Source organism: Cannabis sativa, chromosome 8 (genome assembly GCF_029168945.1).
Source record: "Cannabis sativa cultivar Pink pepper isolate KNU-18-1 chromosome 8, ASM2916894v1, whole genome shotgun sequence".
In the NCBI taxonomy this organism is placed as follows: Eukaryota; Viridiplantae; Streptophyta; class Magnoliopsida; order Rosales; family Cannabaceae; genus Cannabis; species Cannabis sativa.
In genome coordinates this window covers 35,246,944-35,261,440 of record NC_083608.1, presented here as the reverse complement: position 1 = coordinate 35,261,440, position 14,497 = coordinate 35,246,944, and the positions used below count along the sequence as shown (strand labels likewise).

Sequence of the window (14,497 nt, the reverse complement as noted above, 5' to 3'; positions counted from 1 at the left end):
GTGTATATTTAGAATTTTAATATTGAGTGCTATAAAAAAAGAGAGAGAGTTAAGATGGTGGGAGCCACAGAGGCATTAAAGAAAAGGGTCCCGCAATTAATAAGGCACTACCACCACCTTTCTTTCCACCAAAAAGCAAACCTACTACTACTACTACCACCACGCCTTGGCCTTTGTAACCATTCTTTACTTAAATAATAACCGAGTCATCTTTCTCAACTCATTCCAACTCACTCCGACTCCACTCTGTCAACGCCTTTCTTTTTCTATTATTTATTATTTATTATTATTTTAATAAATAAAAATATCAAATAACGCTTTCCTCTTTTGTCATTTCTTCTTCTTCTTCTTCTTCTATTCTCCATCACACCACTTACTTCTTCTTCCTCTTATTCTTTCTTACTTTGGACTATTCACCCTTACTTCATATCATATTATATATGTATGTATCACATTCTGGGCCAGCCAGGCGAGAACTGCAACGCTAATCAATTTATTATTTTATTACTTTTTTTTTTTTTTATTTTACGTGATGAGTGAGATACCAGAATTGATTTAGTCAACTTCTTCTTCTTCTTCTTCTGCATTACTTCTTTCTGGTTTTTAACTTCATTTTCCACTTTTTGCAAAGTCATGTTGCTTTCTTTTATAGTATTTTAATTAATATATATTCGGGTTTTTTTTTTTTGGTATTATCTGGTGACAATCGAGGCTGTCCGGGTACCATTTTATGTGATTGTCGCTCCTTTTTCTTTTTTGGATGCCTTTTTGGTTCCTTGAAAATTAATTTTGTTTTTGGCATTTTGGTTTTTGCAGAGAGAGCCAAACATTAACTCTCTCTCTCTCTCTAGCGGTTTCACAACATTAACTCTTAACTACTATCTTTTAACTCTCTCTCATTCACACACACAGACACTCTGGTTAGGTTTTTGGGTTGTGGAATTTTTGTCTGAATTGAGCAGTTATGGTCCGTAAACATGGATGGCAGCTACCTGCTCACACCTTTCAGGTATTTTTTTTTTCCTCTCTTCTCTACATGGTAGTTTCTTCATATTCTTCTTCTTTCTATTTTGGGATTCTCCTTTTTCCTTCTAGGGTTGAAAAATAGATTAGGGGTTGATTCAAGGAAAAACTCACACTTACTTTTCTGAGCGCTGAAAGTTGAGATGATCCAAGTTTTGTATGAGTTTTTGTTTTTCTTTTTGGGTTCAGTGCTCAATTAGTACAGGGATTTTTCTTGTAATTTTTTGTTTGTTTTATCATTAAATAATATATTTATTTCTGGATTGGGTGTAGTTAACTTAACTTGAGTACTCCTCTTGTAACTTTTGGTACTTGAAGGTTCCTAATCTCAAGACATTTCATGTGTGAAGAGTAATGCTAGTGTTTAATGTAGAACACATGAAGCTTCCTTTTGGCGGTTTTGGGTGTCATTTACATATCTAATATTTATTAGGAATGTAAACTCGTACTAGCAGAAGCAGCCAACGAAATAATGAATTTTTTTCTTTGGGTACTGCAAATGAATAGCCACTATTCAGTCATCATTTTCTTCAACTTATGTTTTGCTTTGTTGTAAGTGTACTTTGAAAATGTATATCTTTTACTTAGCATTTGGCCTGGAATTTTTGTCAGTAATATCTATCAATGTGATATGTTGATTATTTAATATCTAAGGTGGTGTTTGGTTGGGAGAATTAAAAACATAGGAATAGGAATGAGAATAGAAATAAGAATGAAATGGAATAAAATTTAAAATGCATAAAAAAAATTGATATGCAACCAAACAAATGAATGGAAAGAAGATTGTTATCATTCCATTTCATTACCTCTAACTAAATGCCACCTAAGGGTCGTACTCAAGTTTTCCTTTTTGTTGTGTACAGAAATATATTCTCAAACATGGCTTTCACTTGTGTAGGTTGTTGCCATCACCGTATTCTGCTTGTTAGTGGTTGCATTCTATGCTTTCTTCGCTCCTTTCCTTGGAGGCCGCATCTGGGAGTATGTTTTGATCGGGATCTACTCTCCAGTGGTATGTGAGTTAGTTAATACTAAAAAAATGACTATGTAAGAATTTTTTTTTATGATGTTAAAATGTAGCTGGAAAACGTCTCTGGAGAACTTTCATCAACTTCTGTTTACAGAATTTGATATGTTCCCTCTAAAGCATTCATTTTGGTGTATAACCTTAACCTATCATTCCGTTAAGATCATGTTCTTGAACCCAGAGATAAAATTAAAGCAGGCATGTTTGATCTTTCATTTGTATGTAATTATTCTAATGTGATTGTCATTGCAGGCACTCCTTGTTTTCATTCTTTATGTTCGGTGTACGGCAATAAACCCTGCAGACCCTAGCATTATGTCTAATTGGGACAGTAGAACAAAAAATAAACTGAACACGGATCATGGGCTATCAGCGAAAGACATGCCTAGGAAATTTGATGGAATTGCCATTGGGGAGCATTCTTCCCCATCAATGGCTTCTCGAAGTTCTATGGGAGGGGATAATTCCAGTAAGAAAGGTTCATTTGGAGAACTAGGAAGTGTAGATAATCAAGTGGAACCTACAAAGAGAACGTCCTGTTGTATTGGCGGTGAAGTCCTCTGTGCAGTGTTTGTTCATGAAGATTGCCGAAAACAATATGCGGCTACTGAGCAGCAAGGGGGTGAAGAAGCTTTGTTCTGCACACTCTGCAATGCTCAGGTATTACAGTGTCTTGACCGGTATGTTGGATACATCATCAATACAGATATCCTATAATCATTGGAGATTTTTGTACGTGTATATAAGATATATAGCCTACTTCAATATGTGGCACATTTTGAAAATGCATGAAGCTATATCCATCTTGTTCTTCCTTCAAGTGGAAAGTTTTTCTTTCGCTTTATACATTTTTTTTTTTTGGGGGGGGGGGGGGGGGGGGGGGTGGGGGGAGATTTGAATGTTTATGAATGCTTTTAATTCCATGCTCCAGTCCACTTAGTTGCTGGTTCGCGAGGGAGTCTCTTTTATTATCAATGCTCGCATTTAGCTTGTCCATATTATCTAAAGTTTTGGTCCTATAATGTAGTCCTTGCTGTCTATAACTATAATATGAAGCTAGTACTAACCACCCTTTTATACTACTACAGTGAATGATCTTTAGAATATATTTTAGGTTGGCCTTGCCTGTTGAGAATTATTCTGCTTTCCTATATTATGGCTGTGACATTGGTGAGATGATCAGCTGCCAAAACACTTGTTTATTTCTCAAAAGTGCAAGTATTTAGATTTCTGAAGGATGTATTGATTCCATTTTTTTTTTCTGTAAGCATGAATGCTTCTCATGTTGCAGGTCTGCAAATTCAGCAAACACTGTAGAAGTTGTGATAAGTGTGTGGATGGTTTTGATCACCATTGTCGGGTATATCTTACAAGCACATTTCCCAAAGTTCCCAGCTAATTTAAAGTTTTCATTGATATTTTCCTTTTCTAGAAAGTAACTTCCTGAATATATTCTGTGGCTGCAGTGGCTTAACAATTGTGTGGGGCGCAAGAATTATGCAACTTTTATTTGTCTAATGGCCATTAGTCTTGTTTGGGTATGTTTAACATCTCATTTATATCCTAATCATAATATTTTTGGTTACTAATGCTGCTATTGGCCCGTCATTCAGCTTGTTATTGAAGCTGGAGTTGGAATTGCTGTCTTGGTGCTTTGCTTTGTTAATAAGAAAAATATGGAGACTGAAATTATTGAGAGACTTGGAAATGGCTTTACTCGTCCCCCATTTGCAACAGTTGTGGTACATGTTACATTTGACACACTTTATTACTGAATCTGACACCTCATTTTCCAATATCGATTTCAAAAGAATGCTCTTTAAAGTTGTGCCTCATTATCTGTAGGCTGTGTGTACTGCAGTTTCCATGCTTGCATGCATACCTTTGGGTGAACTTTTCTTCTTCCACATGATACTTATACGCAAGGTCAGTGGCTGAGAAACTAGGGATAATTAATTTCAATTTCTATAGGCATATGGTTAGTCTCAAAGGAAGTTAGATGGAATGTGCTTGGTTTTTTGAAACCATAGAATGAATGTAGTTGGTTGCTATTTAGAAATGCTACCCCATTCATCACTAATTAATTAGAAATGATCAGATTTAGCAAAAAGTAATTTATATTGGATGATTGTTGTGAATTCATTCCTTCTCAATTTCATGTTGAATTAGGGTATTACAACATATGAATATGTTGTGGCAATGAGAGCCATGAGTGAGACACCTGGTGCAGCAAATTTGGACGAGGAATTTGCAAATATTCTGTACTCTCCTACAGGATCTGCCACCACAGGCTTGAGTGGTGGGAGTTCTTTGAGTCTGCACTACAAGGGAGCATTTTGTACTCCTCCAAGGGTATTTGTGGATTATCAGGTAATCTTAGTGTATGATTATTCCTCAAAAAAATGCCTCAACAAAATCATATTTTCTTCAACTCAATTTTGTTTGGCTTTGATGCAATTACTTTCCACAATCGCAATTATTTAGCATCTAGCTGTAGAATTCATATTTTAATAAGATCAGACCATCTCAATCTCATACAGGCCTTATCTTTCTGTAAGTCTATCTGTAGAAAAACCTTTTATTTAGTTGTAGAAAAGACTCTTGTTTATTACTCAAAAATTGTTTTATATATAATATTCTCTTATAAGTCTTAACTCCATTGGACTTGGAGCTGTTATTATCTATGTTAGGGAAAAGAAAAAAAGTAGCAATTTCTCAACGATGCCAATATCAATCTGGTAATTTAAATCAGTGACAGAAGTAATGAATTAAGATGGATTTGTTTGCTTAATTAATACTCAATTCAATTGGGCTTTAACTGTTATCTATTTCAGAGAAATGGCAGTATTTTTATCTGTCATATAATGTAAATGTTTCCCGTTATTTATTTTACCTGGTCCACCTCTTTAGGCTATAACTCCCTACTATTATTTTTATTATGAAATATGAACAATAGATGTGTAAATGGTTACAAAATGGCCTACCGTGGAAGATATGTAATAAATGCATTTATTGTTCCTAATTTGATTAGAAGTTTTTATAAAATTTCAAAGCCAATTGAAGGCATCTACTTTCATATTTTCTTACATTAGGATGAAGTCCTGCCCCAGTTGGAGCCAGGAATGGTACCATCAACAGTCGATCCAGATGCAACTGGAATTGCAGAAAGGGAGCAGAGGGTTCCAAAAAAGCCTGTTCGTATCAGTGCATGGGACCTTGCAAAGCTGGATAGAAATGAGGCCAAGAGAGCCGCAGCCAAAGCCAGGGCATCATCCTCTGTTTTGCGGCCAGTTGATAGTCGTCAGCTACCTGATCCTGAATACAGCTCCAGCAGCAACATGAGTGTTAGGAGTAGTGTAAGCACTGATACAGGAGTGAATAAAGAGTTGAAAGGTGACTTCAGGTTATCTCCATTGGGAAATTCTTTTGCTCTGAGTCAAGGTAGCCGGGATGAGTATGAAACTGGTACTCAAAGCATGAGTAGCTTCAGCAGTCCAAGCCATGTCCATGAAGCAGTCACTCTTAGCCCTCTTCCACAGCGTCCTGGTTTGGGTCGTTCTGTTCCAGCTCCGTCCATACCTGGCTTGATTCCTGATCGTTCTTCGATTTCAAAGGCAATTTTTCCAAATGTTAAACTACAAACATCTCAACCTCTTGGATTTGATGAGAAGATAATGCAAAAGGGTGGTAGTAGTGATCCACTATTGCTTTCAGCACCAGCTACGTCACTTCTCCGAGATGTTAGAAGGACATCTGTTGTTTGGGACCAAGAAGCAGGGAGATATGTCTCAGTTCCTGTGGCAGCTTCAGATGCTCGGACGAGACCATCCTTACAAATAGGAGTCAGCAACTCTAATGCTGAAGCTAGCAGTTATAGCAGGAAGCCAGTTGTTCCACCTCCACAAGAGTCTTCGTCTTCTGCAGTAAGGCCTCCACTACAAGCAACAGAGAAACTAACGTACACAGGAGACTCGATATTCTTTGGGGGTCCGCTTTTGAGTGTCCCGTTCAGGGATGGTCCTAAAAATGAAAAGGGGTCTGGCTCAAGAGAAGGACAAGAAAGGGTGGGAACGAACTTCTTCAATGAGTCTAGAATCAAACGGGATTCCAACTCAAACCAACTTCCGGTGTTTGTTCCGGGGGGCTTTAACCATAACTCTGGGTCTGGGTTAAAATAGCTTTTAAACTAATGATTTGAAATGCCAAGGTGCAAGCAAACTGAAATGCCCCCATTTGTTCCTCTGCAACGTTGATCAGGGAAGAGGGCCATTGAAATTGAAGAAACCTTATAGAGATGTTCTTTATTCATGAAACCTTGTCCAACCTGTTGAAAAAAACACAGCCTCATGTTGTTACAGCAATTTTTTTTGTTTGTAATGAATCTCTGACTGGTCAATGCTGTCTTTTGGGGAACTCTGTGAGTGAGGAGGTGACATTGTATTGTTTATAACTAAATTGTAGGCAAAAGTTTAGTGTTATTTTTTGTAGGTGGATTCGCTGTATTTTAGTTATGTGGATAGAGACAGTTTTCCAGGCAACATAACATAAGACCAACATTTCAGAAGAGTTTTATGATGTTTGATGTTTGCGCATTGTGAAAATTTAATAGGCCTCGTTGTTTAATGTTTGAGTTATGCTGCTTACACGTGGTTTTTTATGACAATATTACAAAAAGTAAACGGTCTAACAGTAATTGTAATATTGGTTAGCTTGGCTATCTTCACTTCTGGTGTAATTTAAGGTATCTATATGGTATAAAATGATAGATTTATTTTGTTTTTTTGTTTCTTTTTGGATAAGAAAAAATTTATTTTGTTGCTGCTTGCTACACACGAGCATTAGAGTACCATTTTACTAGATTGGTGTGAGGTTTTTACACTATTTCTTAACTTTAAGAAGACTCTAAATTATACACCAAAATACACTCTGGTTATCTAGTATTGAATTATTATGTTAAATTGGTGCATAATTTTTCTTTGCTTTCTAACTTCTTATTAATATATTTTAAAATATATGTTAATTATTTGTTGAAAATATACATATTTAATATTATAAATAATATAAAATGTAAGATTTTCTAAACAAAATATTTTTACTTGATATTATATTTGGTATTGAATTATTAAAGTTGTTGCACAAAAAATAACAAATTCTATTCAAAATTGATGAAAAATATACACCAAAATAGTAACTGTTCAAGAAAGTCTTACTACTATAAATTCTCTTATTATAAGAAGATATATTTACTCAAAATTTACACAAATCTTTACCCAGTATATTTATTTATTCAAAGGGTTATTGGTCTCAAAACTTTCATATTCTTTATATTTTGTAGTACTTAAACTCTTAGTTTTTATTTTCTAAAGGTAAAATCTACTAAATTTTACTTCTGTTCACAAATCTAAAATATTGTCTGTCTCACTATATTATGTGTACATATTACACGTTTACTTTGATCCATTTTCTAAAGACAAAAGTTTGAATGCATAGTGAATTGTTAACAAGCATTTTAGGCTATCATGAGTCATGTGGCACAACCACCTGTTTTATCCCATCTCATGTGTTGAGAAATTCGGCCACACTAGCTTAGATGAATCAAAGGTTTTTATAGAAGACTGTGAAGAAAGGTAGTTTGGATTCCTTAAGGACAAAGGTTAGAGAATCCAAAGGGTGGAGTCAAGATATTTCATTGTATGATTGTAAGTATTCTTACTTTAATCTCTGTTTATGTCTAAATCATTTAGAAACATGTTAACTTTTATTCAGCAAGGACTACAATAGTCCTGACCACATCAATATAGTTGGTAAAGTTCTTATTTGTACCTATACGTACAGACGTCCGCATAGGGACTTGGGGGCGAATGTTATTCCAATTTTTATTCTCATAACGTGGCATGGTTACATGGACAAAATCAGTTCTACGTGGCAGTATTACTCACCAATAGGAAGGCCAAGTCAGCAGCTGAACAAACGGAGACCCTGGCACTCAAACGGGCATCAAGTGACAGACTAGCTCCCTCTCAAGAGCTGGTTGGCCACCCCTGGTTGACCCTATGGTCGGCCAGGCTTGGGACTACACCATGGTCGGCCAGCCTGGCCTCCACATGGGGCTTGGCTGGCCAAGAGGTGCCCTACAAGCTTTCCTAGACACTTCTACACGTGGACAACAACATATGGGTTGCGAATTGGGCCCTAAAAGCCCAATAGAATGGCTAAATAATATTTAGAATCAAGGGCACTTTGGTCTTTTGTAAATATCTAACAAACTATGCAAGTATTAAGGAATTTAAACTGTAACCTAAGGTTTTAGGCTTCCTATATAAAGGCCTTAACCATAGCCTAAAAACCTAAGTTGCATCTAAGTCTAAAACTTGCCTCCAAACTCTATGTGTCTGATAAACTCTCCCTCTCTTCCTCACTTCCTCTCTCACACGCTTACCCTAGCAACATCTCATACTTGAGTTTTGCCATTATTGATTCATACTTTGTAATCCTAAGGGTGCTATAGCAGATCCCATCTATAGTGATCTAGATAGTATTTCTCTCGGTAAAAATACAACTAAAATGGGAGTAGGTCATTACCCGCTATCACAAGGGGGCCGAACCTTTATAACAAATCTATTGTCTATTGCTTTTTATTCTTATTTGTGTCAACACGTGGCAAGCATCAGATCCATACAACCCCGCTGTCATTTGATCACTTTTTGAGGTCGACAGTTGGCATTTAATTGAGAAATTTAACTGTTGCCTTGAATTTGCAATTAGAATTGAAGTGAAAGGGGTATTGCTACCAAAATAAAAGATAAGGGGATTATGTGTATACAAATTAAAACATAAAGGTTTGACTGCAAATTTCTCTTTTTTTTTTTATTTTTTATTTTGTAGATGTTCCCTTAATGGAATAGAAAGTTGGTTTTATTATTATTATTATTATTATTATTATTATTATTATTATTATTATTATTATAAAGTTTTATTATTTAGTTTTCTGGAAGAAATTCTTTCTTGTGTCAGTTGCAACATAAAAGTTGTGGTCTATAGATTGACTAAGTATTCCCTTAGAATAAATAAACGATGAGATTTTTAGATGGAAGAAATCTCTCTATTGATTCGTAACTTTGTTACCTTTTATCTCTTAACCTTCGTTAAATATCCAAAAAAAAAAAATAGCCAAAAATGACAAGTCCATATTTATCTTATAAATATGGCCAAATATATGTGTTAATATTCTAAAATTAATTCTTTAAATTATTTATTAGTGCGATTTTGACTTTTTAAGATTTTAGAAGACTAATCATGCATTTGGAGTCATTTAGAGAGATTTTAACATATTTTGGTGGAAAATAGTGGAAGCTCAATTTAACAAGACAAAACATAATTGTGGATTTTGATGACTTTAAATTATGAACTGACTTGGAGTTGAACATGAAGTTATAGATATTGTTCTCAGCTTTTCAGAATATCTTAAATCGTCCAATTCCAAGCTTTATTGAACGAGTTATGGTCAAAATACTGATTTGAGCATACAACATGAGAAACTCGGGAAGTAGCGCCTAGGCAGCAAGAGTCCATAAGAGTCTGTACGATTTGCAAAAAGAGTCATATTTGAGTTAAAATTGATTGTATTTTTAGGACTTTATAAATAGGACTTTTAAAACCCGTTTTTGACAATTTTTTACTACATTTTTGTAAGGAAGAACTCAAAAGAAGGAAGAAATCATTCTTTTAAAATATATCTCACACCCATGTTGTAATTTTGAATATTTCAAGTAGAAGTTTCATCAAGTGCCATTTTTTTCGTGGGTCACCCAAAAACAATTCGGTAGACACGATTCAAGCTCCAAAATTTGACAATCACCATCCAAAGTCTTTTTAGCCATTAGATAATCATCAATGGTCAAAATTAGCCCATAAATATTAAAAAATCAATTTTATTCGAATGTTAATTGATTAAATCTAGATTTGTAACTTGAATATTAAAACAGAAAGTAAATCAAGAACACCAAATTTACAAGTTAAATCCAATCTTAGTAGGCGACTATTGCTTGGGGTTCCCTTGAACCAAGTAAAGTAACTTTCACTATGAAATCAATCAAGATACAATATCCAATTCTGATTACAATTCAATCAAAGTAAACAGAAATGAATCCATACAAAAGTTACCCAAACACTTGATTCCAAATCAAGTATAAAGATCTAAGTCTCCTTAGATTTCTGAAGCTGAGATCCCCTTGCTACTTATCAGCTGAAATCCCTTCAGCAGTTTCATCTGAACTCCCTTCCGATAATGCAAATCATCATTCCTTCTTCAGCTCTTGAAGATCCAATGATTAACCTCTTGCAACACAAACATGAACAAGAAAAAGGTTTGCCCTAGCAGAGCAAGAATCACAAAAGGATTATAATAAAGACGAAGAGAGTTAATTAGAAAAAGCTTAACAAGCTATTTATAAACTTATTTTTAGTAATAATCAACTTATTCAATTGTAAAAAAAGCTCATTACAACTGGCAATAAACTGTACCAACTAAAATAGTGAAACTCGAAGCTAACCTGAGAATCTATAAAAAATTCCCTGAAAAATAGATGCACCTAAAGCATTAGATAAACAATTGTAAAGACCAGACCACCAGATGCATCTAAGAGATCAAAAGACAACAATTCAAATAACATAATTTTCCACAATAAAATATGGCACTTACAATCTCTCCCTTGACAAATTATGGTCAATAAATAAACCAAAGTACATGAATGATAACCAACAGAATTTGAATTAAAAAAATGATATACACTGAGTATGACCATATGATATACCAATGGGACATACATTATTTGCCACACACAAAGATATGATTCCTACAAATATTTTTTCTTATTTTGTATTATTTTATTAATATTTTAGTGGACCTCCTTGCCTATAAAATGAGAGCCTGGCTAGCTCACTTTTCACATTTAGAAAAGTCCCTACAAGGTCAGAGCATCTTTATCTAGTTTTACTCTTTAGAAATTTGAGCTTTTACTTTAGTCAATTCTCTTGTAATTCTCGTGATTAATAAAAAATTGAAGTAGACGTAGCTCCATTACCGTCGTGACATAGGCAATGAACTACTATAGATCTTGTGTGTCTCTCTTATTAATTACTAACTCATATTTCATCTTGCCAATCTACCGAGCAAGTGTTGGCTAATTTTCTACGTCAAAATTTTTTAATTATACTTTTTGTGGGATCAACTCGTACTGCACCACTATACTAAAGTAGTTGGTTAGTTTTTTTTTTTTTTTTGAATAAAAAGGAATTTTATTCAAAATAGAACAAGATACAAACAAGCTGAAAACAACACAGAACAACAGCTCAAAGAGCCAACAAGAGGTTACTAAAAACCAGCAGCAAAAAATAGACTACCAAGACCGAACTACATTAATTAAATACTACTCATTTTTCCTCAGGGTACTACAAGTCATGCTCAAGATTCTAGCTTGAGCAACCTTCTTAACTTCCATGCTCAATTTACAAGGAGAGACACAAGCCTAATCAAATATACAACCATTTCTGTTCTTCCAAATCATATAAATGGCAGCAACAAAAACTGTATTTATTATACGATTTTGGATGCCAAGAGAACCCCGTAAGCACCATTGCTGGACGTTAATGATATCTATTAGCCACATCACATGTCCCAGCCATCTACCAATTTCAGCAAAGGCTTTCTTGGAGTAAACATAGTCAATGAAGAGGCTATTATGCATTTCTGTAACACATTCGCACACCAGGCAAAGATCCGAGGGGATGCTCATGAATTTGCATAAAAGATCTCGAGTAAGGAGCTGAGAATTGCAAACCTGCCAAAAGATGAATCTATGTTTTGGAATAATAAGTTTATGCCAAATAACTCCACTATACTTCACATCTTGAGCTTCAAAAAGCGAGTTATAGAAATGTTTAGCATGAAATTTACCTCCCTTTTCAGCTTGAAACAAGGTTGTCTCATTAGTACTTGATCGAAGTTTCAAAAGTTTTTTGAAGTACCAGCTCATGTCTTGTTTGATAGGAAGGCTCCACAAACGATGCTCCTTTAGATAAATTGAATTTATCCACTTCACCCAAAGACTATCTTGCTTGCTAGCAATGGCCCAAAGGAACTTGGTCATCAATGCTTTATTCCACTATTTACCCTCTCGGAAACCAACTCCCCTAAACTTTTTGGGAAGACAAACCTTTTCCTAGGATGCAAGATGGAGCTTGGTCCGGTTCCCTGTAGTCTACCATAAAAACTCTCTATATCTCTTATCAATGGCTACTGTTATTTTATTTGAAAGCGTAAAGATACTCAGCCAAAAGCTTCTAACTCTGAGGAGAAGCGAGAGAGTCAATTGGGCATGACCATCAAACAAGAGGTTCCTACTAGCCCAACAATTTAGATTCTTGTTTATCTTGTCCGAGATCACTCCACAATCTTCAGTCTTCCATTTTGTTGGTCGGAGCTTAACCCCTAAGTATTTCAGAGGGAATGAGCCATCCTCCATTTTGACTAAGTCCAGGATCTGAGCTTTACCTCCTTCTTTAACCCCACCAAAGTAAATATGGGACTTTAACTTATTCGTAAAGCTCAAAAAGGCATCATTTAGGTGGCTAACTGATTTGGGGTTCCTCTTCCAAAAAATGATAAGATCATCTGCAAAACACATAGTAAGTTTGATATTAAAATTTGTTAAATTTGTTATGACATACGACACGCATCAAAAATCCCATCAACCCTAATTAGGTTTATTATATGTATTACATATTACAAATCTCATACCAAATAAGATGTTTAGTGGTTTCATTTAATTAGATCATTTATTTAGTCCAATATAAAATATTAGCTCAAGTATGTTTGCTTAATTTGTAAGCCATACACATTGGGATATTAAAAATAATTCAACAATCTCTTACTTGGACTAAAAATTAATTACAAGGACAATTATATTTGATAACTGTTTACTCAGAAATTTGACCTGATGACATGGACACCACTTTTGACACATGGCAAGAAGGAAACAATCTTGGGCCCTACCTCCAAAAAGACTAGGGTGGTCAACTTAGGCATTGGTAACTGTGTTGGTACCCTAGTTGACATCAGAGGGCGCCAATCGAGATTCAACGAAGTCATTTCTGGGTGCTATCCTTTGACAAAGTTTAAGCGAACATGTCCTAGTGACCCTAAAACGATGAACCATGGAGTTGGGGATGTGATGTGGACATCCTAGAGCTCAACCTGGGTCCAATACTAGTATTGGGAACCCAGGTTGACATCATATGCGTCGTCTCGCATTAATTTTGGTTCTTAACAACTTCATATGGGCGATTTGCTCAGTCATTGGCCTAGAATACATGAGAGACATGCCAGAGCCAAGTTTCATACTTTCAAGAGAAGTCTACGAGAAACGACACTCGTGCACTTTAAAGCCCTAATGGGCGCCCAAGTTGACTTCTAATCGATAAGTTTCGAGTAGCTCTTGGGCTGTGCATACCGAGTGAGTACACTCGTAGCTAACTTTGAAGGCTAATCTCGCTAATCTCCTGGATTAATCATTAACTAACCCTGCGGATTAGCTATGCTAAATTTTGGGGTTAACAACATTTGGATTCATCACTAAGGAGTGATGTGGGAACCGAACTAACCATTTGGTTTTGTTTGTTCTAGATAGAATTGAGTGATTTATCCACTTTTAGTTTAAGTAATAGGCCTCTGTGGGGGCCCCACGTTTCCTATTTGAAATTACAAATTAGACAACAATGAAATTTTTTTAATATCGACTATTATTATTATTATTTTTCAAATAAGAAAATAATATTTGAATTAGATAATTAAATCGATGTGATCTCTCTTATAGTGCGATCTCATTAAAAAAATAACTAAGCACATAATGTGCCAATCACTATTCAATCGAAAAAGGAAGAGTTTGGTGTTACTCATTTTTATGCTTGTACAAAGGTTAGAAATTAAAAACATTATCGGTGGAATATACTAATTCAATTCAGCTTTGAATTCTAATATATTAATAATAAGTCCCTCATTTACAGCCTGCTTTTGTTTTGTTTAGTTTATGTAAGTTTTATTGGTAGTGTCTAGCTATAAATTAATATTTAAATATTATTTATGAATTTCTAAATTATTAAATTAATTATCATCATTAATGTTTGATTATATTTTCCTTTTATTATATTGATTTAGTTTACTATTCTTTTAGTTATATTTTTGTATAAATAGGATTCACCTTATTGGAATAAAGAACTAAAAAAATTTTATTCAGTTTCTCTTTCTCTCTTCATCTTCTTTTTTTTTTTTTTCTTTTATTCTTATCTATTTTATATTATTCTATATTATTTTATAACACGTTATCAGTATAAGTCTCTGTCCAAGCTCTAAGGTAAGTATTTTATTAAAGTTCTTGAATTGTTTGAAAG

The 14,497-nt window shown here is 34.7% G+C and overlaps 1 protein-coding gene across 1 annotated transcript; it reads left to right on the top strand.

Annotated features, from left to right (window-relative positions):
* Positions 1–209: 209 nt before the first annotated feature.
* Positions 210–6,616, top strand: LOC115699481 (probable protein S-acyltransferase 19). Its single transcript, XM_030626920.2, has 9 exons — positions 210–1,009; positions 1,922–2,035; positions 2,303–2,710; positions 3,342–3,410; positions 3,517–3,588; positions 3,664–3,792; positions 3,896–3,976; positions 4,220–4,420; positions 5,143–6,616. The coding sequence occupies exons 1-9, from the start codon at positions 965–967 to the stop codon at positions 6,226–6,228; spliced, it is 2,205 nt and encodes a 734-aa protein (XP_030482780.2). The 5' UTR covers positions 210–964; the 3' UTR covers positions 6,229–6,616.
* Positions 6,617–14,497: the final 7,881 nt, after the last annotated feature.